This window comes from Musa acuminata, chromosome BXJ3-6, assembly GCF_036884655.1.
Source record: "Musa acuminata AAA Group cultivar baxijiao chromosome BXJ3-6, Cavendish_Baxijiao_AAA, whole genome shotgun sequence".
Lineage (NCBI taxonomy): Eukaryota > Viridiplantae > Streptophyta > Magnoliopsida > Zingiberales > Musaceae > Musa > Musa acuminata.
Window position 1 is genome coordinate 5943029 of NC_088354.1, and position 25872 is coordinate 5968900.

General features: G+C 38.6%; 3 protein-coding genes and 2 long non-coding RNA genes across 7 annotated transcripts; 3 read left to right on the plus strand and 2 right to left on the minus strand.

Annotated features, from left to right (window-relative positions):
• Positions 1-4180: 4180 nt before the first annotated feature.
• LOC135641541 (2-alkenal reductase (NADP(+)-dependent)-like) lies at positions 4181-7888 on the minus strand. Its single transcript, XM_065156946.1, has 5 exons — positions 7533-7888; positions 6682-6859; positions 5475-5641; positions 5023-5105; positions 4181-4695 (listed from the first exon to the last, which is right to left on the minus strand). The coding sequence occupies exons 1-5, from the start codon at positions 7767-7769 to the stop codon at positions 4317-4319; spliced, it is 1044 nt and encodes a 347-aa protein (XP_065013018.1). The 5' UTR covers positions 7770-7888; the 3' UTR covers positions 4181-4316.
• A 4062-nt stretch (positions 7889-11950) lies between these two features.
• LOC108953206 (uncharacterized) lies at positions 11951-14487 on the minus strand. 2 transcript variants are annotated; one of them, XR_001978773.2, is made up of 3 exons: positions 14348-14487; positions 12118-12234; positions 11951-12044 (listed from the first exon to the last, which is right to left on the minus strand). It is a non-coding gene; the product is annotated as an uncharacterized LOC108953206 (long non-coding RNA). The 2 variants fall into 2 exon arrangements; XR_010497748.1 differs by having other exon boundaries at positions 11951-12047.
• LOC135641542 (uncharacterized) lies at positions 13530-15104 on the plus strand. Its single transcript, XR_010497747.1, has 2 exons — positions 13530-13847; positions 14374-15104. It is a non-coding gene; the product is annotated as an uncharacterized LOC135641542 (long non-coding RNA).
• A 5939-nt stretch (positions 15105-21043) lies between these two features.
• Positions 21044-22552, plus strand: LOC135639940 (F-box/kelch-repeat protein SKIP20-like). The gene has a single exon (XM_065153964.1). It carries the CDS (start codon positions 21105-21107, stop codon positions 22287-22289), a length of 1185 nt encoding a protein of 394 aa, XP_065010036.1. The 5' UTR covers positions 21044-21104; the 3' UTR covers positions 22290-22552.
• Positions 22553-22904: 352 nt separating this feature from the next.
• Positions 22905-25769, plus strand: LOC135639927 (uncharacterized). Of its 2 annotated transcripts, none has more exons than XM_065153948.1 (13): positions 22905-23187; positions 23250-23387; positions 23459-23540; positions 23644-23720; positions 23801-23916; positions 24022-24139; positions 24223-24339; positions 24473-24564; positions 24680-24746; positions 24901-24982; positions 25056-25147; positions 25259-25402; positions 25500-25769. In XM_065153948.1, the coding sequence occupies exons 1-13, from the start codon at positions 23014-23016 to the stop codon at positions 25644-25646; spliced, it is 1446 nt and encodes a 481-aa protein (XP_065010020.1). In that variant the 5' UTR covers positions 22905-23013; the 3' UTR covers positions 25647-25769. The 2 variants fall into 2 exon arrangements, with proteins under 2 accessions (XP_065010020.1, XP_065010021.1); XM_065153949.1 differs by having other exon boundaries at positions 25259-25374.
• Positions 25770-25872: the final 103 nt, after the last annotated feature.

Sequence of the window (25872 nt, forward strand, 5' to 3'; positions counted from 1 at the left end):
GCCAATCCAGCGTTAGAAGACCATGCAGAATGAAACTTGGCCTTTGTCCAAGTTTGAGATCGCCAGAGATGAACGCGAACAACACTCTGAGGAGAGGAAGGTGATGTTCTGATGTGGATGGTTGCGTCCACGAAATCTTTTCTCCCTCTGTAAATACCCCACAAGTGGAGGTTAATGGCGCATCGACGAGGGGCTACTACGACAATAGCAACACCCGGTGGCCGTGCGTCGCGGGGAAGAACTACCACGGCCACGGCCCTCTTCAGCTCTTGTGGAACTTCAACTACGCCTCGCCGGCAACAGCATCGGGTTCGACGACCTCGACGCCCTGGAAACCATGGCCAAGAACCCGTTGTCTCCTTCAAGACGGCCCTGTGGTTTTGGATGAACAACTATCACTTGCTCATGGCTTCCGGCCCAGGATTTGTGCCCACGATTCGAGCCATCAACGGTGACCTCAAATGCGACGGCAAGAGTCCGTCACCGTCAATGCTCACGTCAGGTACTACAGGCACTTCTGTCGCTTAACGTCCAGAGAAACCAAGTCTAATTCTTATAGATCGTTATCGCTACAACTTACGGATTCGATGATGATATGTTTGTAGATCAAATAAATATTTTCTGAATGATCTCGAAAGGTATGAAATCCTGATCTTGATATATTGTTATTTGATTTCGATTCTAACATTAAAGTTTTTTTTCTTTGCATAATAGTAGCATAATTATAATTTTTATAGTTACAATCGGTATCAAAAATTAAATACCTTATATCATAAAAATATGTTAGATCTGTCTTGTATTTAGATATGTTTATTAGTACTCTTCGCTTTTGAAAATATCTTATTCGGTTTTGATTATATAATGCTTGAACGATCCATCTTTGTTGTTGATATGTTTTTCTATCTCATCCATCCTGTCCGATCTCTCCTTGGCGGCTTACGGGCGACGTAACATCCGTGCAACCATGACAAATTGCTTGTATTTGTTTGGCGGATTATTGTCGGCAGCTTGTTATCGACAACAACTCTATCGAGGACAGCGACCTCCATTGGTTGTTAGCCCTATCGCGTTGCTACCTGTAGAAGTCTAGGTGGCGTGCCTTGGTTGCTGGTGACTGTACACATAGTGGGGTCGTTGTGTGTTGTATCAAAGCAAGGCAGGGTGCTGTCTTTGATCGACGGTGGTAACGATGTCGTTGCGATAGTGTCTACTGGCTATGATCGATATTGATGAAAAGCCGAACGCCGTAGTTCATAGCGGCTATGTAATGACCGCAAGGGTTGTTGGTTGATGACGAACACATGCGATTGATGAGACTTGTGTGGTGATAAAAACGATCGACGAGCGATGGTTGCACTATGTCATTGAACAATATTGGCTAACGGTGAAGATTAGTTGGTTGCGCACATGGGTTCCATGGAAGGGAGTCGTCGATTAGTCGCGAAGGGAATTCGGGTCAGTAGTGCACAGGAAACGGATGGCTATGCATCATAATGATTATAGGTAACAAACCGTCCCATCATAATGATTAGGATATGACAACCGAAAGGGATTAGTTTTGCCCTTATGAATTTTTTTTAATTTCAATCGGTGTCCTTTTAATAATTATGTCCTTGAAAAATTAGATATATTTAATATATATCCAAAAATTATAGTTTCACCATTCAAAAATCAAATATTTCTAACTTATATTCTCAACTATAAAATTGCTAAATGTGATTTGCTTTAATCAAATATTTTTACTGGACTTGATTCTAACTATATTTTCACTACTTAATTGGATTTAGATTCGATCAATCTCATTTTGATCGAATTTGAAAAAAGCTAAATTTTGATTAATTTTTGACTTTGATCAATTTTAGTATTTGGCTAACCTAATTGGGTTAATATTTAGCCTATCTAATTAAATAAGGTTGATTGGTCTATACGAAATTAAAAATATAAATTATGATTTTTTTATAATTTTCTCATGTGATATATTAATAAAAAATTTTGGTTGTGATAAGTAAATTTTAATTATTGTTCCTAGATATTTATGTAATTATTCGCATGCATATGTTTAATATTATGAAATAATATTTATTTTATATAAAAAATATGATTTATGTTTTATCATAACTATAATTATTATATGAGTTTTCTTTTATACTAATTAATATTTAATAATTATTATGATTATTATTTTATTAATATTAAACTATTTCTATATGTATTAGATTAAATAATATTTGGTGAATATTATTTATAATTTATATCCTTAAGTTTTATTTAACTTGTAGTTATAGGATGATAGACTTATAAGATATGAATTAGAATAAATACTTTATCATTTATAGAATATTTTAAATTATTATAATGGTCTTGTAGTCATCAAAGTGGCTTAGATCATTAAGTTATAAAATTATATTAAAAATTATTCTTAAATAATGATAATAAATAATATTAGTAATGACACATAATTAGAAGATTTAGATAATCACAAAGAAGAATATATTAAAATAATTATATGATAAGGTAAGATAATATTAATTTGGATATCCTTATAATTTATGGTTGTATATCTAACGGTAACAATACTATTTTACAAGGATGATATTAGTCGTCCATAAATAATTTTGAGTGAATACTAGATATATTAATATTTCATCCAAAGATAAAATATGTATGATATAAATAATTCATCATATTTAGAAATTTAAAATATTAATATTATTTTATAATTTATAGTGTTATTTTCTCTCGTACACTTTTATATTTTTAGTATTCATGTATTCTCTAGTTCAAATTATTTGGAATAGTTAGAGTATATGCAATTCAGTGTATTAAATCTTAATTTAGTATTATTTATTGAAAGAACCATAAACTTAATTGATGAAAGCATCATCAATTAAATTAATAAAATGAATGCTTGGAAAAGATTTAATAAGCTCAATCTAATCTTTATAAGAATGATAATTACAAATAGCATAAAGATTTTATTACATCATATAACTAGTGCATATGAGTATATTAGGATATAAAAAATACGGTGATTGTTTATTACTAAGACTTTATAGCATGAAGTGTTTAAATAATATGTTCTCAAAATGCGGTTTAGGAGCAAACCATAAAAGATATAATGATATATGTTTAAGCATATATTGTTATTGATATTGTCTTTGTTTACTTAATTAAACTTATTTAATTCTATTATTCTATTTATATTTATATTTATGCATATTATGATTAAATATGATAATAAAATTATATTGATAAGACAAATTACAAGAGTCATACATTATATTATGAAAGATAAATAATATTATGGTACATAAAAGGGCGTATGACATTGATGACATATAACTATTATGACTTGTATTGATAATCGAAGTTAATGTAGTATTATTGTACTTATTAGACTTATCGAATTATTTTTAAAAAATCATGCCAATATATAAAATGCTTTTAAAAAATTTTAAAATCTAATTAGGTAAATTTATTTTAAAATAAACTTTTATTTATTTATTTTGATTTTAAATTTTTTTATATCTTACTAATTAATGAGCTAAGTGAAAGAATGTTAGATTATATGGTTATATTTAATTAGGTAAGATATATTATAGATTTAATTAAATTTTGATTATGATTATCAACTAATATAAAGGAAGTCTGCTTATGATAGGATTCCGTAGGAGAACTTTTTGCGAGGGACTCTTCTAATTATCATCTTAGACTCTCTACTCTTACGTATAAAAAGATAAGACTTTTTAGGGACAAAGTACTATAAACTAAGATTATAGATCTATTTTTAATCTTTCTTGGTCCCTATTTGATCACTTATAATGGTCTTGTAAAAGATAAAGAGGGAAGAAGACGAATCTAATTCTCCTTGTAGATCGATGTCGCTGTAACTCATGGATCTAATGATGGTGTATTGTTAATTTTTTTTTTGCATAATAGTAATATAAATTTAATTTTTATACTTATAAAATAAACTTTCAATCTTTAGAATCTCAATACACCATGTGATAGGGTTCGCTTAGGGAATAAAGAAGAGAGAGTAGATAAGAGAATAATCTCTTCCTTTATTATACGTGCAGAGTCAATAATCTTTTGCATTTCTCCATCTAAATTTGAGTTGCAAAGCTGCACAATCTACTAATTATCAATCATAAGGTCCATAAGCTTACAACATTTGAGGTGCAGAAGCTGACTATTCATCGTAGAATGTTCATCAAAGTTTCAATACACAACTCCCCTTCAGAGAGAAAAGTTGGATACAATCAACTTAACATTGCAGGCATAAGAAGAAAAAGAAGAAAAGTTCATATGGACTGTCACTCGCGAGCGACGATGACCAACTGCTTGCCAACATTTCGACCAGCAAAGAGGCCTACAAGTGCTGCAGGGGCATTCTCTAGTCCTTCAGCTATGTCTTCCACGTACACGATCTTCCCTTCCTTTATGTACTGCACTACCTTCTCCTCAAATTCCCGGTAGCTGCGGAAGTGATCGAATACAACGAACCCCTGCATGCGGATGCGCTTCGTGACGATGGCGAACAGGTGGTTCACACCTTCGGGTCTTTCGAGGTTGTACTGAGAAATCATTCCACATGCGGCGATTCGGCCATTGAGCCTCATGTTGTGGAGAACAGCTTCAAGCATCGCACCGCCGACGTTCTCAAAGTAGATGTCGATGCCCTCTGGGAAGCACCTGACAAAAACATGTTTCCATGATATAGAATGAAATGCTCTTTTAGCCGGAGAAGGTTAAGAAGTCTACTCCATGGCCAGCTTAGGCCCGAACAAGAAAGTTGTCTTGGGAAATCGAATTTTTCAGGGACAACTAGAGCATTAGGAATCAAACAAAGGTTCACTTTGAAGTTTTCAGGGACAATTAGAGCATTAGGAATCAGACAAAAGTTCACTTCTAATACAGCGTTGATTACAACAGATCATGCATTTCATGCAAAGAAAATGGATGCAAGAGCCTGACATATGACCTTCAAAAGACTGAATTCTGCACCAACAAGTGACTTACCTTCTCAGAGCTTTATTCAGATCTGGTTCTTTCTTATAGTTGAAAGCCTCATCAAAGCCAAACTTGTTTTTCAGTAGATTGACCTGAGAAAAGAAATGCAGAGGAAGAGTGAAAAGTTGAAAGACGAACATCCCCGAGTTTTATGCGCATATGAGAATATTAAGACATAATAGACATTTACAAACATGAGACAGTATCCATCAGATCATAGGATCAGTTTGCCATGTGAGAACCATATCTTGCCCTCCACTGGATACAGGTTTTGAACAAAGTGTGAGTTTCAATAGTAATGCCGATTTAACTTGATGCAGTATTAGTTTTCGGTCTTATGCATCGGCACTTGATGATCGATCGGTCTTAAAAAACTGGCTTGCATCATCAAAGATTAACATGAATGATTTACATGTGCATGCTACCATCTGGTTAGAGAAGTAAACAGAATCCGATCAAACCTTTTCGTCAGAGCCAGCACTTCCGACGACATAACAGCCCATTAGCTTTGCAAATTGCCCCACGAGCTGGCCAACAGCACCAGATGCTGCTGATATGAAGACGCGTTCCCCCTTCTTAGGGGAGCCAATCTCGTAGAATCCTACATATGCTGTGAAACCTGGCATGCCTGAAGACCAAAATACAAAAGATGATATTATAAAGTGTCTCAAGCACAGAATTCATGGTTTAATGGATGTTCAAGATGTTACTTCCTCGAGGAAGAACCAAAGTACTCACTTAGTGAGCTTATACTCGCGTTTCTTGGCAAGCTAATATATATGGCTTTTAAAGCATCGAGTATGTGAGTATAAGCTCACTTCCAAAAAATAAGATGGATGGAGAAAACCTTCCAAAAAATATAAATTTTAGTTTGTTGGATGGAGAAAGCCTTTTAAAAAAATAAGGTATGTGGTTTACAATACTAAAGAAAAAAATTCATAATTGCAGTTAAAGATTCAAAGCTTTTGCTGCAACCAAAAATTTTTGGTACCCTGAACTGAATGTATCGATAAAAATAGATGTTTCTTTTGCTTCAAGAAAGGAGTCCCTTTGCTTTGTATTCTTTCTTTCTAGTGTTAAATGTGTTATGTGATGCATTTGAATAGAACTTTTCCTTCAAAATGCTTTGTCGTTGTTGGTGTTCACCCTTAAAGACACACAATCGATTATTCTGATAATCGATTATGTTTCTGACTTCTGCTTTGGTGAACTCAGATTACGTTTCCAATAGTTTTAGACCATCTCGACATATTCTTTGATAGAAATTTAGTTTAGAGATATCAGTTTTGTATAAATAGGACATCTTTCTATCATTACCAAGAGAAGTATCTATCCTCTATTCAAATCAAATCTCTTTGGTTGCCTCAAACATCATGAGTCGACCTTATATCTCAAAGTCAAAAGTCACTCAACAGTAAATTAAAAAATGAACTGAAAATCTTACATTCACATAATTTCTTATTAATAATCATCTAATTGTTATCACTTTGATTATATTAGGTAGCAATCAAACACGTTTCCGATCGGAAGTATAAACACTTTAGATAGGCCATGCATACATTGGCAACATGATCACCAAATTATATTTTGTTGCAGAAAGAAGAACATACAATTAATTACCAAGTAAAATGACTTGTAATGACAGATATACAAGAACCAGCAACTCACCAAGAATACCAGTATAGTAAGAAAGAGGCACATCGGTGTGGTTGATCTTGAAAAGTCCCTCTGTTGATGTCATGAGGCTATACTCTTCCCAACCGGTGATACCCCACACATAGTCGCCGATCTTAAAATCAGGATGCCCGGAGTCCAAAACTTTGCACACACCATAGCCGGTTATCGGCTGCACGCACGACACAAACAGGGCAATCATGAACGAAAGGAGAAAATGTCATCTAAATCTAAATATTCAAATAGAATTAACCATAGCAAAATATTAAGCTAATGGGTTATTTTTACTTGGGTTTGGCACTATGATTTCTCTAAAGAGCTCTGGATCCTTGGTCAGCCCCATAAATCCCGAATGGTAGGTAGGTATGAACCATAACCTAAAACCTCTCCATGGCCACATGAGCAACAGATGGACCAAACTAGATTATCGCAGATAATTGTTTGGGAGTTCATATGTCTCTTCGGAGAGGGGTAAAGGAAAAATCTAGGGCAGCACAAGCAGGCTCTCTCTCCCTCGGTCTCTTTTCAGCAACACCATCACCATTCTTCTTCTCAATTTCTGCACTCGATCTCTGTTCCACCAAACCTTAGAGACCTTGCAATCAACATATGGTTTCCTCCTTTCCCTAACCAACATCATCGATGCCCTAGGGAAAAAAGACCATCCGATTCCCTAAAAGCATAGACAACCTTCACATGGTAACGACACTAATTATCTCCTCTGCAGACACACAAGTACTCGTTTATCAGTCATAAAGAACACAGAACGATGAGCTACATCATATCGAGAGAGAGAGAGAGAGAGAGATAGGCAATGGGGTGTTGCAGAGTGGGTGGTACGGTACCGTGCCGGGGACGAGGTCATCGACATAGCTGGGCTCATCGTGCTTGGTCATGCGAGAGCGCATGTAGGGGTCGCAGGAGAGGTAGAGGTTCTTGACGAGCACGGCCGTCGACCCCGGAGGGAGCCGCAACCGGAGGGTGTCCGTCGCCACCAGCTCCATGTCGCTCTCCGTGGCCGGCCCGTCCGGGATGTAGTGCTTCAGCACCACCTTCTTGTTCACGACCACCTTATCCTCCATCTCTCTCTCTACTCAGCGATGTGATGAATCGAGAGACTCCCGTGTTGGCCTCTTTAGAAGGATCAATGCGAAGGTTTCAAACGTGCGTCGAACGCGACCTGCTCGTTCTACGTGGAACACAACGTCCACAGAAGCAGAGAGTGATTCTAGTCGATGAAGGTCTCAGATCCACATGAATCGTACGCCACAGTGGATGTCGGTTCGAGTAAGTCAAACGGACACACGTCACACCATTTGATCTACTCATATACTAACTGATGGCGTGGGATCATCTGGTCCACACACTACTGTACCACCGTCCTGCAACCACAGGATCACTGGCGTCAGCTAATTCCACATTATATATATTATATATTATATCCTCTTTTTTTTTGTCTTTTCCAAATAGTATTCCTGATTTAAGAAATACCTAAAAAATACCCCTTCTTTTCCTCCTCCCTTCTTTTTCATCGTGTCGCCTCTGCCCCTTTCGCCGCCCGTCGCCTCCGCTGCGTCTGACCCTTGCTCCCATCGAAAGCTCCACCGCCAGTGAAGAGAGGTGAGGAAAAGAGGAGGGGAATGGTGGAAGCGAGGAGACGATGCGAAAGGATGAGAGAGGAGGACGGGAAAGGGAGGGGAAGGAAGACGGGTGGACAGTAAAGGAAGAAGAGGGAAAGAGGAGGAGGCGAAAGGGAATGAGAGGGAGGAGACGGGGGAAGGGCGGGCAACGAGGACGACGAAGGCAAGGGAGGGATAGTTTGGGTAATTTTTGAACGATGGGCACATTTGGGAAAACAAAAACAAAAGAGGAGCGCTACTTAGAAAAACCCAAAATGAGAATGTTTTTCAAAAGAAATTAACCTATAAATAAAAATATAATTTATGATTAATATTAAATATTTTATCTAAAAAATTCTCACTATTTTTTACATTTTTACATGAGGGTATTTTTTTTTCTTGAGGGTATTTTTTTTACATGAGGGTATCTTTTTTTTCATGAGGGTATTTTTTTTTTCTTGAGGGCATTTTTACATATTCATTTTTACATGTGGGTATTTTTTTTCTTGGACAAAAACACTCTCATACTTTCACTTAAATGATTTGATTGTTTAAAAAATCTTAATTTTGATAACTAATTATTATCAAATTTTTAATAAAAAATAAAAAAATGATAATTATCATCTTAGAATCATGTCCTAATGATTCTAAGATGATTAGTATCATTTTTTTATAATAATTAATTATCAATTTTTTAAAAATAACATATGTGATCAAGTCATCTTATTAAAAAAATAAAAATATTTTCGTCCAAATAGGAAAAACAAAAAAGGCATCCCCAAGTAAAAAAATGAATATAAGCGGTTTTTTTGGATAAAATACCCATTAATATTCTTCATATAGTCATCCATAAATGTTAAAATTGAGAAATACTTTTTGATGTAATGATATTGATTACTAGTTTCAAAGTGAAATAAATTGTATTAAACTGTTATCTTGATCATGTACTGAGAACATGCCATAATTCATCTAAAATTTGCAATGCACAAAACACTCTATTTTCACATTAAAATAGTGTATTAATGCGCAAGATACTCTATTTTCAAACTTTACAACAATATATATAGATGCCAAAAAATTCCTAATTCAATCTGAAGTGTTGTGTGAGAGGTCACATCTCAGCATAGAATGTATTTGTTGAGTCCCAAACTGGTTTTTCTTCAGCAAACTCTTGCACTGATGGCTCTTCTTACTGCACATCAACAAATAAAGTATTGTTAAAAACATTCTAATATCAAACCATTAGTTGAACTCTGTTTCACCTGATTCATGTGAGATCCCAATCCATCTTGTCTTGGATCTTCTCATTCCATATATGTTGTTTTTTGGGGGGGTGGGGGGAGGGGGGGAGGCAATAGCAGCAAAGGAAACCTTCAACATCTGAGTGTTTGCAGTAGTAGATTTCAAGATCCCACTGTGATGATGTTACCAAGCAGAGTAGGTTAGTGTTTTGGAGTACAACAAGCAATATAGATTTAGCAGCATCAAAGAGTGGAGATGGTAGCATTAATGCTTGTTTGCAACAGATCTTTGATCACACGAAGAACTAGAAGTCTGTCAATAGGTGTGTTGGTGAAGAACTCAAATACTCTTAAATGTTATCTCACAATTTAGTGCTGATGCAGAGCCAATTTCATTGCAAGTGAGCTTATCTTTTCTATGTCTATTTGGATACAATCTCATCTGGTTTGGTATTGGCAACATCTACTTCTCTCATGTATTGGCAACAACATATATGGCCTGCCATTTCTTAGCATCCTCCTGCTCTCTTCTCAACCTAATGTTTTCTTGGATTGATGACTCTGATGGATGGTATGATATAATGGCAAATCTGTTGCTTATGACTTTTCCTATCATTTCACTCCAAAGATGAAAGATTGCTTCTGAGGTTTCTTATATATGTCAAGCTGAAGCCTAAGAAACCATTCACATTTATGGTGGCAAGTTGTTACACATACCTCTAAAGTCTAAGACTACTACTCAGTGATATCATCATGAATTATTTGGGGTATGATTTGAACAATTACCTTGACAGAAGCTGTCTTTGCATTGCCAAATTTCCCAACCCAAAGTTCATTTATTTATTTATACTCTTATAAAAATGTTGATAGCTTTTGGCATTCTGAATCCCTATTCTCTTGACAAATAAAACTTCTCCTTTTATGCTTTTTTCTAATGCACTCTCCTCCTACTTTCTTAAATTTTTAGACCTGAAAGTATTAATATCTTGATTTATGTTAGCTAGAGAATGAATGAGATTTAGAATAGAGATGGAATAAATAAGTGAGTCAATGTGCAACAACTGAAGTTTCTGATTTCATTATGGATGAGTTTGATTGTCAAGCTTGAACAGTAGGTTAAGAATATAATTAGAAGAAGGGTGGGAAAATTGAACACACCTGTTGGGGTTTGCATTTGGATCTTCAAGAAGGTCCCCAAGGATGGTGTTGAAATGTTGCTCAAAAGATTTCTTGCCAACCCAACATCTCTGGGGCTGACTGCTGGCATCCAAATCCCTAATTTTTCCAGACTTCCAAAAAGTCAAAGGCCTTCTTCTAGAACCTACTGATCCAAAACCAACATAAAAAGTCATTCAAATCTCTAATCTTTAAAGGGTTACCAAAAGGTCAAAGGCCTTCTTTTAGTTCCTAATGATAGAAAGCCAAATAGGGAAAAGGTCAAAAGCCATGACTTCTCAAGCTTTCTCCAATCCAAAGTCTGAGGCCTGGGTTTTCAATTGCCAAACAAGTCAGAAAACAGGAAATCAAAAGCCAGGATAAGAAATATACTGACATAATTATCAGTGATATATTAAGTACAGTGCATAAGTACCTGATGAGGACAAATTTGGTCACTATGTTGAGATGTGCATCTGGGTCCAATCATTTTTCTTCCCTTTCGTTGATTTGGATCCACATTACAAACATGTTGGTAGATTCTTCCTCTGATGAACTTAATGTTCAATCTTTAATAGACACATGTTTTAAAAGTTATATTTCACTTAGTTTTTAGCACAAATATATGATTGAGGAGTCACACATGTGGTGGCTTAGATCTAGCAGTGATGCAAAGTGTTGTCCTAAACAAGTATTCACCATGCATCATGGCTGCCAAGGCATACCCACCAATTATTATGATCATCATGTCAAAACATGGTCTTGATTCTAATTAAAAGATTATATTAATGTCATTTCCAGATTGGGAATTTCACAACACCAGACTTCAGCAACAAGAAAAAGATGCAAAACTCCAAAACAATTGTACAACACTGTTAATTCTATTGTAGTTAAATGTAAGTAGAGCTTACTTTGCTTTGACTTGTCATGGCTCTCTTAAGTGGCTCTTATCAAACTGAAGAGCCAACAATGGAATAAAAGAGGCCTCTTTTCTTTTACCTCTACTCTGTTGTAGCTCTCATACCCACTGATAGTAGCACCATATGCTGTACCCTCACTCCTGCAGGAAGCAAGCATTACCTCCCTCTACAGTAGATTCATCTGAATCCAAAGAAGCAGTGGTGGCAATAATGACGGTGGTCCTGTTCATTTCTCCCCCTGCAAAAGGACACTGGTATCAGACTCTTTTAGCTTGGTCTAAGAACTGGTTGGTTCAATGCATCAGATTTAAGAGAGAAGAGACACATTCCTGCCTTGTTTAGGTGTGGCGATGGAGTTGGAATGGATTGTCAATCCAAACGGTAGCTTGTGATGAGAACAAAGATGGTTTGCAATTTGCCACCTGCTGAGACAAGCAAAGAAATTTCTTGAAATGACAATGATGCATATGAAAGAAAGACTGGGTTCCATCTCACCTGTTTCAACACACAAGTTGACATTCACAAAGCTGTGAGCATTGGCTTGATATAAAAGCTTGACAACCAAACAATCTGAATGTGCATTTGATAAGTTGACCGTTTGGCATTTTCTGGCTACCATGAATAGAAAGATGGATTATTTTTTGGAAACAAAGTACCAACTACTGCAGCACACAAATCACTAAAAGAGATTAAGGAGTGGAGAACGGGAGGAAGCAATTTGGCAGCAAATACAGAACAAGGCGTGGGCAGGACAGTGTCAAGTTGGCTAAACTTGCTCTTTGTTTATTGTTGTTGAGTTCTGGAGAGAGTTTCAGGACTATTAGTTTATACACATGACTGCACTGGTATTATTGTGATGTGCAAATCGATGTGCAGCTGCTGAGAAATCTAAGAGATGAAGGAATCCAAGCTAAACTTTACAGCTAAACTTCCCCCACATCTCTCTCTTATGTTGTGATTTCAAACACAATGCCAGCATAGAGAGAAACAAAGCAACAGGTTTCTACAGAGAAACTTGTGCATGGACTCTGATGCAGAACTTTTGCTGCAGATTTACTGAATAATAATTGTCTTGGATCAGAGTGCCAGACAAATGGACTGGAAGGATTACATGTACAACAACATGTCCAAGGAATGCATTTTGACAGTTTAATCCTTCTTCAATTAATCAAAATGTTTTTTTTCTATGGGTTTTTCTCCAGCAAGTTATCTGTGATTGTGACTGGTGACTCCATTATTTTAGTTATCTTTGCAAATTAAGATAATTATGGAGGGCAGTGCTCTATGTTGAGAAATTTCTCGGTAGTTGACCAGAAAATTTGGTCACCTATTTATGTTGACAGTTTTTCTAATTGAATCCTTCATTCACTTTGGAAGAAAAGATCAACAAGGGAGGGTCTTGAGATGGTGACATCTACCAAAGCCTGTTGTTGCAATATGACCCTCACATTTTTTGTGCTGTAACCATAGATAAAAGCCATAGGTTTACAGACACAGTTGGAGGTAAACAAATATGCACTAATGTAAGTATTGCTGCAGCATTTCTTCATCCACCAGAAGAATGCACTTCTCAGACAAGCTAACTGTTGCATGCATCTGAGTTTGGTATGATGCATTAAGATCTGCTGCCCATGCCATCAAAGCTCAAGGACAAGGCAAGGAAACCATTCTGACTGGTAGTAGGATCAAGAAAGAGATGGGATGGAGGAGGAAATGGTAGATGGCCAGGGGAGAGGAACCTTAAGCAACAAACCAGCTCAGTTTGCCACAATGGAGAAAAGAAACCATTAGCTCTACCCCACCACCACCCCAACTTGCATGGGGGATGCACGTTGAGAAAAATGGAATGCAGTGTATCTGCACCCATAGATAAAGTGGGACAGACATGAGACTTCCAATTACCCCACCCAACAGACCTACAATAGGCAGCAGCAGAAGCAGCCAAGGTAAGATATCAACATCGCATGTGTTTCTTTGAGGCACATCTCTCACCACCATGCCTCTCCCAACCCTTATGACGAGCCTTCTGTCTTTCTCCTTCGCTCCTCTTGTGTCCCTGTCTCATATCTAAGGAAAAGAGAATGAGAGAACGCATGTGCACTGATTTCACATGTCATTCTCCTTTCAGTGTTCTTGGCACGGATTTAAAGAGAAAATCCATTCTAGGAGGGGTGGAATGACAAGGAGTTATTGATTTCTCGGTGCAGAAAGAGATTACAACAAAGGTATTGCATGTAATTTCTGTAGAGTCTTCTAGATCTTGTAAATTCTATTCTTGAGCACAAGGCTATTTGCAAAGCAAACAAGTTCTAAATGCCAAGGATTTGATTTTTTTTCTTATTCTTCACAGCTTCATATTAGAATCTATTCAATCATTTCTTTTATGTACGCATCTTATGTTATTGCTTTGCTTCTCTGTTTGATGGAAGTTGCTTTAATTTTAGTAGTGTAGATCCTCCAAAAGTTGGAAAACAACAGAGGTAATGTAATGCTGAAGATAGAATCAATGTGAAGGTGCAAGACATTTTATGTTTCTTTCTCTTTTTAATAGCAAGAATTAGTTCCTTCTCTTCTTTTTCCTATTCATCTTCTTTTTTTCTTGGTACATATAAAAGATTCCTTTGAGACTGCATGGTAAATCTATTTTTGTGGATGAAATCATAAAATTGATCTCATTTTCTTAAAGATTAAATTTTGGATCAAGGATCACATCCAGAAAACTAACCTCACTGTGATGGCCAATGCTTTCAGGCAATTTGTGATCCTGTTTTTGGAAACAAACCGCCTTCGCAGCACCCTTTCAAACCCTGAGCTTGGTGTGAGTTCGCCATAATCCCAATCTCAGAAAAGAAGGGTGTCGTCTTTCAGCAAAACCTGTTCACTTCACGGATCTGGGAGGAATTCAAACAGGACAGCTTTGTGATATAAGGCTGTGCTAAGTGGCTATTAGACCTCAAATTTAAATGAGCAGGAATTCTATGAAAGCATCTACTTATCTGAAAGAAGATTGGAGTTCCAGGAAGCTTGTCGAGAAGATGCTGTAATCAAACCTTTAAATGCATTTCGAGTTACTGAGCTATCAGTCGAGTATACCAAGCAATCAGACTGACACAAGCTTGCTGGGTTGGTTCCATGGAGGGCAGAATGAGGAGGAAGAAACTGGAAAGTGGTGCAATTATTGGGCACAAGAGAACTCTAGCGCATGAGCCGGACCAAAGAGCTACTCCGACAGTCTATTTCAGCATGGAATCGTTTCTGCTGCTTCTCTTCCTCACTGCATCACTGCTGATACTCCCACTTGTACTGCCACCATTGCCACCTCCCCCTTCCATGCTGCTTCTGCTTCCCATTGGCCTTCTCCTTGTGCTTTTGATACTGGCTTTTATGCCTTCAGATGCACGAAATATCACATCCTCCTACCTGTAAATATCTTGTGAGCTTTCCTTTTGCAAATCATGAGTGAGTACATCTTCTTTCCTTTAGTTATTTTGAATCGAACCTGAATATTTCCTCCGACATGGCTGTGATTTCATATCACAAAAGCTAATGTCAGGTGGATGTGTTGCCACCTCTGAACATCTTCGTATAGAATTTCTCCATTAAGAACTACAGATGCTAACAGAGGAGATCATTTTAAGCAAGATGTTGAGAGAATTGTATTATTATGAGCTTGCAACGTTCCCTACTCCTGCTGATAAATATCGGAAATTTGCACTGAGCTTACAAGATCTCGACACTGCCGACAAGCAAATAGCTCCAGCTAAGAAGCTTGAAACAGGGAACAAACTGAATTTATCTGACTCATTTCTCTTATGTTGTGACAACGAAAAGCTTCAAGGACTAAAGTTGTCATAGAGAGATGCCATACCGACAAGGAGCTTTTGGTGCTCACGGGTTTAGAGAGACTGTATCACTTGTCTTCTGCACGATCCAAGAATAGTGATTGAGAAATGTCATACAAAAAGAAATTGAACCAAATTTTTGTTAACACTGCTCCAAAATACATATTTGAGCAAACAACACATCTGAATTTATTTGAAAAGACTCTGGTTGTCAAATATTAGTTTGATCATTTTGTTTTATCAAGAATGCAAGAAATGATGTTTCTAATGTAAATCTATGAAATAAAGCATGGTTATCAATAACACATACAGCTCTCAGAAAGATCTCTGAAAGATAAAAGGACACTCAGCCTCACTACACCCTTCCTATTTTTTCTTTTTTCTTTTTTTAAATAGACTATTAATATCATTTCCTGCTACCTTCCTTGTAAAAATTTCTGAAATAATATAATCTTATAAAAAGTTTATTTTGCTTGTTATCAGCCCTTGCAAGTTGCAACCACAGTCGTTGTTCAGGCATCGCGTTTGCTGCTTGAAAGGTACTTCCCTATATTCTATGGAAAAAAACCTGGAACGAATGATTGTTGATTACAACTGGATGTATATAAGTATGGAGTAGAGGAGTTAATATCATTGTAAGGTGAGAGGACGAGAGTCAATAGTTTTTGCTTAAATCTGATTAATTTATGCCTTATTTTTCATATTTTACTTCTTGTACTGTTTGCAAAATCTGATTAATCAATGCAGCTAAAGGATCAACATCCTATGGTCACTGGAGACTACTTCTTGATATCTTTGGCAGCATTGTAGCTTCAGGAAGGCTTGTGAGAGTATCCAAACGTACAGAGCATGCACAAAGGTGGCAGGAAAGACTGCAGCTGCTGGGTTACAATTGTTATCTTGGTAGGTGCAGTTGCTTTTGCTATATCCTGACATGCATAATGTAATCCATCAATTCAGAAACTATTTGGCCCTCCCTTGGTGCAACTCTGCATCTTACCTTTGCTGTGAGATGAATCCACCATTGTCTTGCGGTCGGAGATAACCTGAGTTTTTAGATCCTCAGACACCTCCTGTGTCTGTGGCAGTATACAGAGGGTAGTCAGTGCTATCAGGACACTAGGTCATCTGTGGTATCATTTTCCAAGCTATAATCATCATCTTTTTAGCCACTTCTATATCCATCATGCCACTAAGAATCAAATCAACCACATAGAATTGATGCCTAACAGCACAATTATTTGATCTTTTCAAAATTTTCTTATGTTTAACAGGCAACAATGGTGTGTCAACTGTTAACCCAACTTTAATCCAATTTCAATGCTTCAACTAATTTCTCTTTTTTTCATTCTCCTTTCAACTAATTTAGTATGTAATAGTTTGTATATGTTGAACATCTTATGTTCTTTCTGATGAATATTGATCACAATCAGTTTAAATCTTTACCAAAGCTTGATGGATCTTATTCAAAGATTATAACAAATAGGTCTTAAGGGACAAAATGTCTTTTTCTTAGTATTAGTATCACACGGTAAACCGATGTGTGAGTGTGTATAATATATATATGTATATGTATATGTATATGTATATGAATATGTATATGTATATGTATATGTATATATATATGTATATATATATATACATATATATACATATATACATATATATACATATATACATATATATACATATATACATATATATACATATATACATATATATACATATATATATATATATATATATATATATATGATTTGAGAGAGTAAACTTTTACGTTTAAATATTTTATATTTACTTTCCATATCATAGATTAATCTATTATTACCAAAATAATTATTTTAGTATATTACTATATTATGATTATGGCCATCATGGTTAAGCTAAATTTAATTACTATACTTCAGCTTTTCTGACTCCTAAATTTATGAACCAAACATGTCCAAGATTTGATTATTCTGATTTAGGTTCCTGTAAATTTGAATTTAAATAATGAGCCATAGACCACTTGTGTCTTTTAAATAAGATTATAGCTGGTATAAGATCCACAGTCATGTTTTGCAAGTTTAAGCTTTTGCATCCTCACCAAAAATCTTCTTCTTCCAAATAGATTTGAGGCATTGGTTTGTGAGTACATTCTACCCAAACCTGATGGATCAGTGTTGTGACTGCATACAGATCATCGGTATCCATTGGTCTCATCTTGAGAATTTTATTTCATATGTATGGGTAGTGAAGTGGTCTAGGGAATTGGACATTCTTTCACCCAGGTGCAGTTTTATTCAATCCTGAACATACTCAAAACTGCACACTGCGGTGCTGGCTCTTTGTTCTAATAACAATTGCAAAAATGTCATCTCCCAGCTTCTTGGGGTTTGTAATTAGATTCTAACAGGAAAACAAGGATGGTCATCTCAGCTGTAATCATGTCCTATAACCTATCTAGTTGCATGAAGGGATCAACAGGATTAATGCACAAAGTGGAGCATCTTAAAGAAGAGGTTTCTCTGGTCTTAAATCATGGGAAGCGTAAAAGAATCGCAATATGGACTTGGTACAGATGAAGATACTTATGCTACAGATGTACATAAAGCAATGAGATGCTAGGTTAGGACCTCTTACATGGTTTAAGCAATAGAGTGTGGTCAACCAACAGCATTGTAGAGTGTAGGAGAAGGGGCATGAGCTCTTGTCTTTCAGGAAGGGACCGGGCATGAGATCTTAATTGTTTAAAAGGTTCCACTGTTGTGTAGAGATAAACAGGAATCAAATATTTTTACATATTATTATTAGAAATAAGGTAAAAGACCCAGTTTCAGTGTTACAAACAAATAGCGACAAGAAAATGAAGGAATACTTTATTAGTCCATGGGTTTTCCCAAGATGAAACTTTTTTTTTATTTTTTCCAGAATATCCAAAATGACAGAGAAAAAGAATATCCTCTTTAAGTTTCCTACCATGGACAAACAATTACAATTGAATCCAAAATAATAATATTAAAAGCTGAGGAACAGGTTAAGATAGAACCTGATTCAGAAGAGAGAAGGGTGCACACCTTAGCAAGAGTCATTCTCATTTTCTCTTTTTTAACCAATCATGTCATAAGAAAAATCAAGCAGAACAAGACCAGAGCCTGAAAAATAGAAAACAAGATGCCTGTGTCAATTGTAGTTTGAATTACTTGGTAGATGAATTGATAAACTTGAAGATGCTCGACTACAATTAAATCCATTTGACATGCTCATTAAGTTGAGAAATTCTTGTCTCTGAATTAACTTTTTGACTTTGAGCTCACCTAGATTCCTGGAAGATGTCCCAATTGATTAAGAGCTCTTCATCTCCTTTTCTCTTTCTGTGTGGCTGAGAAGATACTGGATTCATGCTTGACAATTTGTTCAATTTCTATGCCTGGAAAAGGAGCAATCGAACAAATAGAGATCAGAGCAACCAGTATTGATTTGTTGCAACATACTTGGTACTAATTTCTAAACAAAAGAGGTCTAAATATTTGCAAATGCAGCCAACATCTTTCCACTTAAATAAAACTTACAATAATGAACCTAGAATCTAGCTCTAGTGTATATAAGTAATAGTACCAACTGTTTAAAATTTCTTCGAATTTCCACATCCATGTGCTTATTGTAAAAATGGTTAATAAAGGTGACTGAAGGTTCACCAGATTCTCTCTGATCTTTATTACACTAAGATTTCATTATATGTACTGCTCCAACCTTACTGTAGAACCACCATAAACATGTTGTTCATTTATATATAACTAACACAACAACAGATCTTCTGATCTATCTAGAACCCTACAAATATTGGTTGTAAATTCTTGGTGCTACCAAGAACTAAAATATAGAAGATTTCATCAGTTACATTCTATACACAATCCGGCAGGTCCATCCTATGGCCTTATCTAACAAATTCTCCAGCAGTATTAAGTACAATTTCTGGATTCACCAACTTAATACTGGAGGTGTCATGCTTACACCCCAAATTACTAGGGCTTTCACTGTCCATTTTTGCGCAAACTAATAGTCAAAACCAACAAAAGTCCATTTAGGATCAGTTGACATGGCAACAACCAGGCATGTACTGCTACAGAGGACTAAATGAAGTAAATTCGACATCTTCATGATTTCTTCTCCTATTATTGGAAAAAAAAAAAAGTTTCTGTACATGATGGCTTGCAGAAAAAGTCATCCTGATATCCTCTTCTTCTCATTCACTAGCTAGAAAGAAAGTGGAATCAAAATACAGTATCTCAAAAGGAAGAAAGGACATCTATAAAGAAAAGTGAGGGATGTGTGTGGGAGGACCAGGAAACACCTTTTGTCGGATGGTCCAGGCTCCACCACTGATTATTTGATTTCCACTGCCAAATTTTCTAGAGAAAGAAAAGTAAATGATCTGTTGAGGTCCAATAAATGTACCAGTTGCATGATTTCACACTACCTATGAGTTGTGATTGGCCATGTCCATGAGGACTTTTAACTTTTATGTATTTTGCAAGTTCTCTATTGATACTTTTACATCTAGTAGGCTTATATCTTGCAGTACTGTCATATACAAGACATGAAACATACCAAAATCATGTTTCCATCTGAGTTCTCTGGTTACATATCCTGCAACTGAATCTAAACTAATGAATCCTCGTTAGCTGTTTCCTCCACAGCTTAGAAAAGTCAAGTTCTGATAAGTAAAACTCTGAGATGTTTGAACTCAATAATGTTGACTTTTCTCCTTCCTACTATTGTTCATCAATTACGTCAGTTGATAACAAATTTATGTGTCAAAGAACTGCATTGAGGACAGCAATGTGGTCTTGTGCCAAATGAATATTAAGATGAAATATTTACATGGTTTCATCTGCCATGAAATTTTCATCTGCTTATATATACAGAGACAGCAAAAGTTGAGCTACTGACAAGTCTTTTCTTCTGATTTGATCCTTAAATATGTTTTGATCACAGTATATCTCATGTCCACTTACATATAATTGCAAACTTAAATAAGTTTGAGTCATGATGACAAAATGGTTTAAGAAGGAAAAGTAACGACAGAAAAAGAAGAATTATCATTCCACACAATATGATCCCCCTATGACATCAAATTTCTTGTGAATGGAAGCCAAAGTCTCATTTAATGACCATTGGAACTTTTATAACCCCAGAGTCTCTCATATACTCAGTCCAAAACCTTTCCCTTCTTCTCAAGGCAACCAAAAGGCCTTTGTCTTCCGCTATCACCTTTAGATTCTCCAAGGTCAATGGTGATAAAGCTTATGACTTCTCCATGAAGTGTTTCTAGAATCGTTCTTCTCTCTTCCAAACTAAAATCTCTCCTCTTCAAACCCTTAAATTATCCTATCCTCCATATTGACTAGAATGCAAAACAATTCACCTTATTATTTTGTTCAAATTACGGATGTAAATGTCAACCCATGAACAGCACATTCAATTCATTCATATCCACAAGAATCTTCCAATCCCCATGCACTCAACTTGCCCTTATCTAAAGCTCTACTTAAACCCCCAATCCCCTTCACATTCAATTGTCACCACTTATAGCGAGAGATTGCTAGAGCAAGATATACACATAGAAAGGCACAGCTGAAAGAGAAGAGAGAGATTAGAATGAAGGAAAAAAGAGGAAGAGAGATGGAGAGAAAAGAAGAGGGAAGGCAAGCTTTGATACCGGGATTACCGGACGACATAGCTTTGGACTGCCTCGCCCGAGTCCCGCACCGATTCCACTCGGGTCTCCGACTCGTCTGCTACGGTTGGCGGGATCTGGCCACCGCCCCGTGCTTCTACCAGCACCGGGAGCGTATTGGGGCGGCGGAGGACCTGATCTTCCTCGTCCAAGCCCTCGTCAAGAAGGGCTCCGGAGACGGCGGCGAGGCTAAGGAAGAGGATGAGGCGGAGAATGGCTGCTCCGCCGCAGTGTGCAGCCCGCCGACCTACGGGCTGAGCATGTACAACGCGACCGAGGGGTCGTGGCACCGGGTGGTGATGGCGGAGCCGGTGCCGCTCTTTGCCTATGTCGTGGCGGTGGGCGGAAAGCTGGTGATGGTCGGGGGTTGGGACCCTGTGACCCTCGAGCCGGTGGCAGAGGTGCGGGTGCTGGATCTGGCGCGGGGGGAGTGGCGGCGGGGTGCGGCGATGACCGCGGCGCGCAGCTTCTTCGCGTGCGCGGCTGTGGCGGGGAGGGTGTACGTCGCCGGGGGCCACGACGTCGGGAAGAACGCGCTGCGGGAGGCGGAGGCGTACGACGCCGCGGCGGACCAGTGGGCTGCGATGCCGGCGATGGGGGAGGAGCGGGACGAGTGCAAGGGGGTGGCTGCGGGTGGGCAGTTCTGGGCGGTGAGCGGGTACGGGACGGAGGAGCAGGGGATGTTCGGCGGCGCAGCGGAGCGGTACGACGAGGCGGCAGGGGAGTGGCGGAGGGAGGAGGGGGTGTCGGAGGCGGCGGCGGAGGGTGGGAGCGGCGGCGGCGACGCCGCGTACGTGGGGGTGGCCAGGGGGAGGATGTGGAGCGTGGAGTGCGGCGGGGGGAGGAGAGGGGTACGGGAGTACGCGGGGAGTGGAAGGGGATGGAAGGAGGTAGCGCCGCTGCCAGAGGGTGCGATGTCGAGGCCGTGCGCGGCGGCGATGGGCGGCGGGGAGAGGGTGTTCCTGATGGCGGCGACGGCGGAGGGGAACGGGAGTGGGCCCCACCGGGGGTGGATCCTGGAAGCGGGGTCCGCGAATTGGGCCCGAGTCGAGACCCCGGTCGGGTTCTCGGGATTCGCTTACTCGGCCGCCGCGGTCCGGCTTTAAATAATTAGAAGTCGGTCGAACCGGTCCACTCCCCCCACCCCCAAATCCTGTAAATTATGCCTCTAATTTGGAGACTCCTTAATCATACTTAATACTATAATCACCGTTAAATCCTTCAATCTCAAGCAATAAGCATCGGAAATAAGGATGGAATTTTTAGTTCTGTCCCTCCAATTTGTATTTGGGTAAAAGCCACCTGTTGCTTTGATCACTCTCCACAAGTTGTAATCTCAATCTTGTCATATCTCATATTAATTCCTTCAGTCGAGTTGAGTTGAGCCCAAGACAAAATTAGGAACCCGAGTTGAGTCGATTGCCTGCGTCGAAATAAGCACTTGAATCAGATTCGAATATCGACATGCGTACATTACATTTCAATTCGAATCTAATTAAAGTAATCTTGCATCTCCACGTCGAAGATGCAGAAGCTTCGCCTCCTTTTTGCATGATTCCCCGTGGGGTAACTGCTAACCATGCAAAGACAACAGCAAGATATATATGATCCAGCATTTTATATGATCCATCAACTGATGACCCGCGAACGAACGCTTCCAATCTCCGTATAAAACAAGCAGGTCGCCGGTCGCGGCTCCGTTCACCCACCGCAGCCTTCGTCATGCAGATCCCACCTGTGAATGAATCCATGCGAGACTTAGTTGTCGTTTGTGCCGGACGGCCACATTTCTATAAATTCCCGGCTTTTCCTTCTTGAGCTGGAGGAAGAATGGAAGCGAAGAAGGAGATCGAGGTAGCAACAGAGAGGGACGCCGAAGTCGTCCTACAAGTCACCGGAGAAGGTGGCAATGGTGGTAAGGAGGAGGAACGAGCAGCCATGGACGTCAGCAGCAGAAGCAGGAGAGTCGCAGCACTGGATGCATTCAGAGGCTTGACTATAGTCGTACGTGCACACCTCCTTTAGGACGTATGGAATTCGTCATGTTTAGTTTTGTGTCGATGTAGATGATGATTCTGGTGGATGACGCCGGGGGAGCGTACGAGCAGATCGATCACTCGCCGTGGAACGGATGCACGCTTGCGGACTTCGTCATGCCCTTCTTCCTCTTCATCGTCGGCGTCGCCATCGCTCTCGCACTCAAGGTATGGCAACAAGGCACACCTGCAACCTTGTTCTTGTGTTTCAACATGTGATCCTTTCCAAATGTTTGCAGAGGATAACACAAGTCTCCGCTGCAGTAAAGAAAATTGTGATTAGAACACTGAAGCTTCTGTTATGGGGATTAATCCTGCAAGGTGAGAGATCCAAGCATTTTTCTGCATCCCATGAAGAATTGTTTGCTATCTGATGAAGGTGGTTCTTATCATGTTTGGACTGTGGGCTCTGTATGTGATGAAGGTGGATACTCGCATGCTCCCGATGACCTCTCCTACGGCGTCGACATGAAGAAGATACGATGGTGCGGCATTCTCCAGGTCCCAGATTTCAAACCTAACTGTGTCAGATTCTTACAAGTTTTGTCCATTAATATTGGTTCTTCTTTGTTGTGGAGTAGAGAATAGCACTGGTGTATCTGCTGGTGGCTCTCGTAGAGGTTGTGACAACAAAGATCCATCCTACCACAATAGGCTCGGGGCCTTTTGCAATGTTCAATGCATATCGTTGGCAATGGTGATGATCTCAATTCAATTGTTCTTATAAGTTAGAACAAGATATAAATTATTGATTTAGCCTACTTTCGACGTGGAACTAACTGGAGATGTTACATCGTATCAGGATTTTTGGATGCGTTGCCTTTGTAGTTTACATGGCCACAACTTATGCACTTTATGTTCCGGACTGGAGCTTTGTTTTCCATAGAGAAGGTGATGTCAATGATGGAAAGAGATTTGTGGTATGTTTGACACTGTTTCCTGATCTTCTCATGCTATCTAAAGCAAACAAGAGTTGCCTGTACAATCGTTGCGTCGTTTTCAGGTGAAATGTGGTGTGAGAGGACACTTAGATCCAGCATGCAATGCAGTCGGCTATGTGGACAGAGCAGTCTGGGGAATCAATCATCTTTATACACAACCAGTGTGGATCCGATCTAAGGTAAGTCTTGAGCGATGCAGATTTGGCTTTTCAACCTTCTTAGTGGGAAAAAGGAGTGTGGATTTCAAGTTTATTGAGTGTGAATCACCCCAAGAGGCTTTCCTGCCCATTCCATGTTTGACAAAATGACCAGGACTGTTCACAAAGTTCACCTGATATGGGTCCACTTAAAGAAGATGCAGCTTCGTGGTGTCTTGCTCCCTTTGAACCAGAAGGCTTGCTGAGGTATCTCAGAATTCCCATCTCAAATCATCACTGATGCAGCATTTATATTTTCTCTCAACATCAAGTTTACAGTTCTTATTGTACTAAAAGATGCATTCTTATCTTCGGCCTGCAGTTCGGTATCAGCCATCCTTTCTGGAACAGTTGGAGTTCATTATGGCCATGTTTTAATCCATTTAAAGGTGCTACTTATTTGCACATCAAATTATGGCTTGGAAACTTTTATCCAACAGTAGATTTCAGTTTCTTCAATGTTCTCTACAATATCTGTGCATCTTTGAGATGCATATCATCCAAGCATTGATCATCATACATTGGATTTCTGAATCTAATTAGGGTCACTCGGAGAGACTTAAGCATTGGTTGCTGACGGGGTTTGGTCTTCTTATTTGTGGCATCACCCTTCACTTCACAAATGGTACTACTCTGGTGTTCTCTCATAACTAAGCTCTGTTCCCCTTTGCTAACATTGATTTGGCTGCTTGACATAGCTATTCCTCTCAACAAGCAACTGTATAGCTTTAGTTATGTCTGCTTCACAGCTGGGTCAGCAGGCATTGTTCTCTCAGCATTTTATGTAATGGTATCTCTCTATTACAGATCACTAAGCTCAATTTACCTACATTGCTTGGTAGTACAGGCATGGAAGTATCATCAAATCCTCTGACCATATATGATCTTTAACTACTGACAGATTGATGTATGGGGTATCAGAACACCATTCCTGTGGCTGGAGTGGATTGGCATGAATGCAATGCTTGTTTTTGTTATGGCAGCCCAAGGAATCTTCCCTGCATTTGTGAATGGATGGTATTATGAAACTCCAGATAATTCTCTTGTATGTGTAGCCAGCCTTAAGGATCATTCTCAATATTTCATTAAAATTCGGCAGGCGAAAAACATTAATTTTGACCACATATTTCTTCCATCTGCAGGTCCATTGGATCCAAAGGCATGTCTTTGTTAAAGTTTGGCATTCAGAGAGATTGGGGATGCTATTGTATGTGCTATTTGCTGAGATTGTCTTCTGGGCAGTAGTAGCAGGCATCTTGCACAAGCTGGGTCTCTACTGGAAACTCTGAAAAGTGTACATTCAAATGATTTGGACTGCTTTATTCTCACTCTTTGTAATGTGTCCAAGTTCTTGTATCTTACAATCATATCACCTGGTTCATATGGCAAGACAAAAAAGCACAATTCTATCATGAGATCTTTACCTTCGTTGTGTATCTGTTAGTAATGAATGAACTAAAGTAAGTTCATGTAGTGTGTATGAGAGATTTTGCTCACTATACGACATGACCCGAT

Bases quoted from the DNA above. Each gene is read 5' to 3' on its own strand.
- LOC135639927 (XM_065153948.1), top strand. From the start codon at position 23,014: ATGGAAGCGAAGAAGGAGATCGAGGTAGCAACAGAGAGGGACGCCGAA. The intron at 23,388-23,458 runs GTATGGCAACAA...AAATGTTTGCAG, and splicing joins CCATCGCTCTCGCACTCAAG to AGGATAACACAAGTCTCCGC. The intron at 24,565-24,679 runs GTATCTCAGAAT...TTCGGCCTGCAG, and splicing joins GAACCAGAAGGCTTGCTGAG to TTCGGTATCAGCCATCCTTT.
- LOC135639940 (XM_065153964.1), top strand. From the start codon at position 21,105: ATGAAGGAAAAAAGAGGAAGAGAGATGGAGAGAAAAGAAGAGGGAAGG.
- LOC135641541 (XM_065156946.1), bottom strand. From the start codon at position 7,769: ATGGAGGATAAGGTGGTCGTGAACAAGAAGGTGGTGCTGAAGCACTAC. The intron at 6,860-7,532 runs GTACCGTACCAC...TCGTGCGTGCAG, and splicing joins ATGACCTCGTCCCCGGCACG to CCGATAACCGGCTATGGTGT. The intron at 5,106-5,474 runs GTTTGATCGGAT...TTCTTTTCTCAG, and splicing joins GTGCTGGCTCTGACGAAAAG to GTCAATCTACTGAAAAACAA.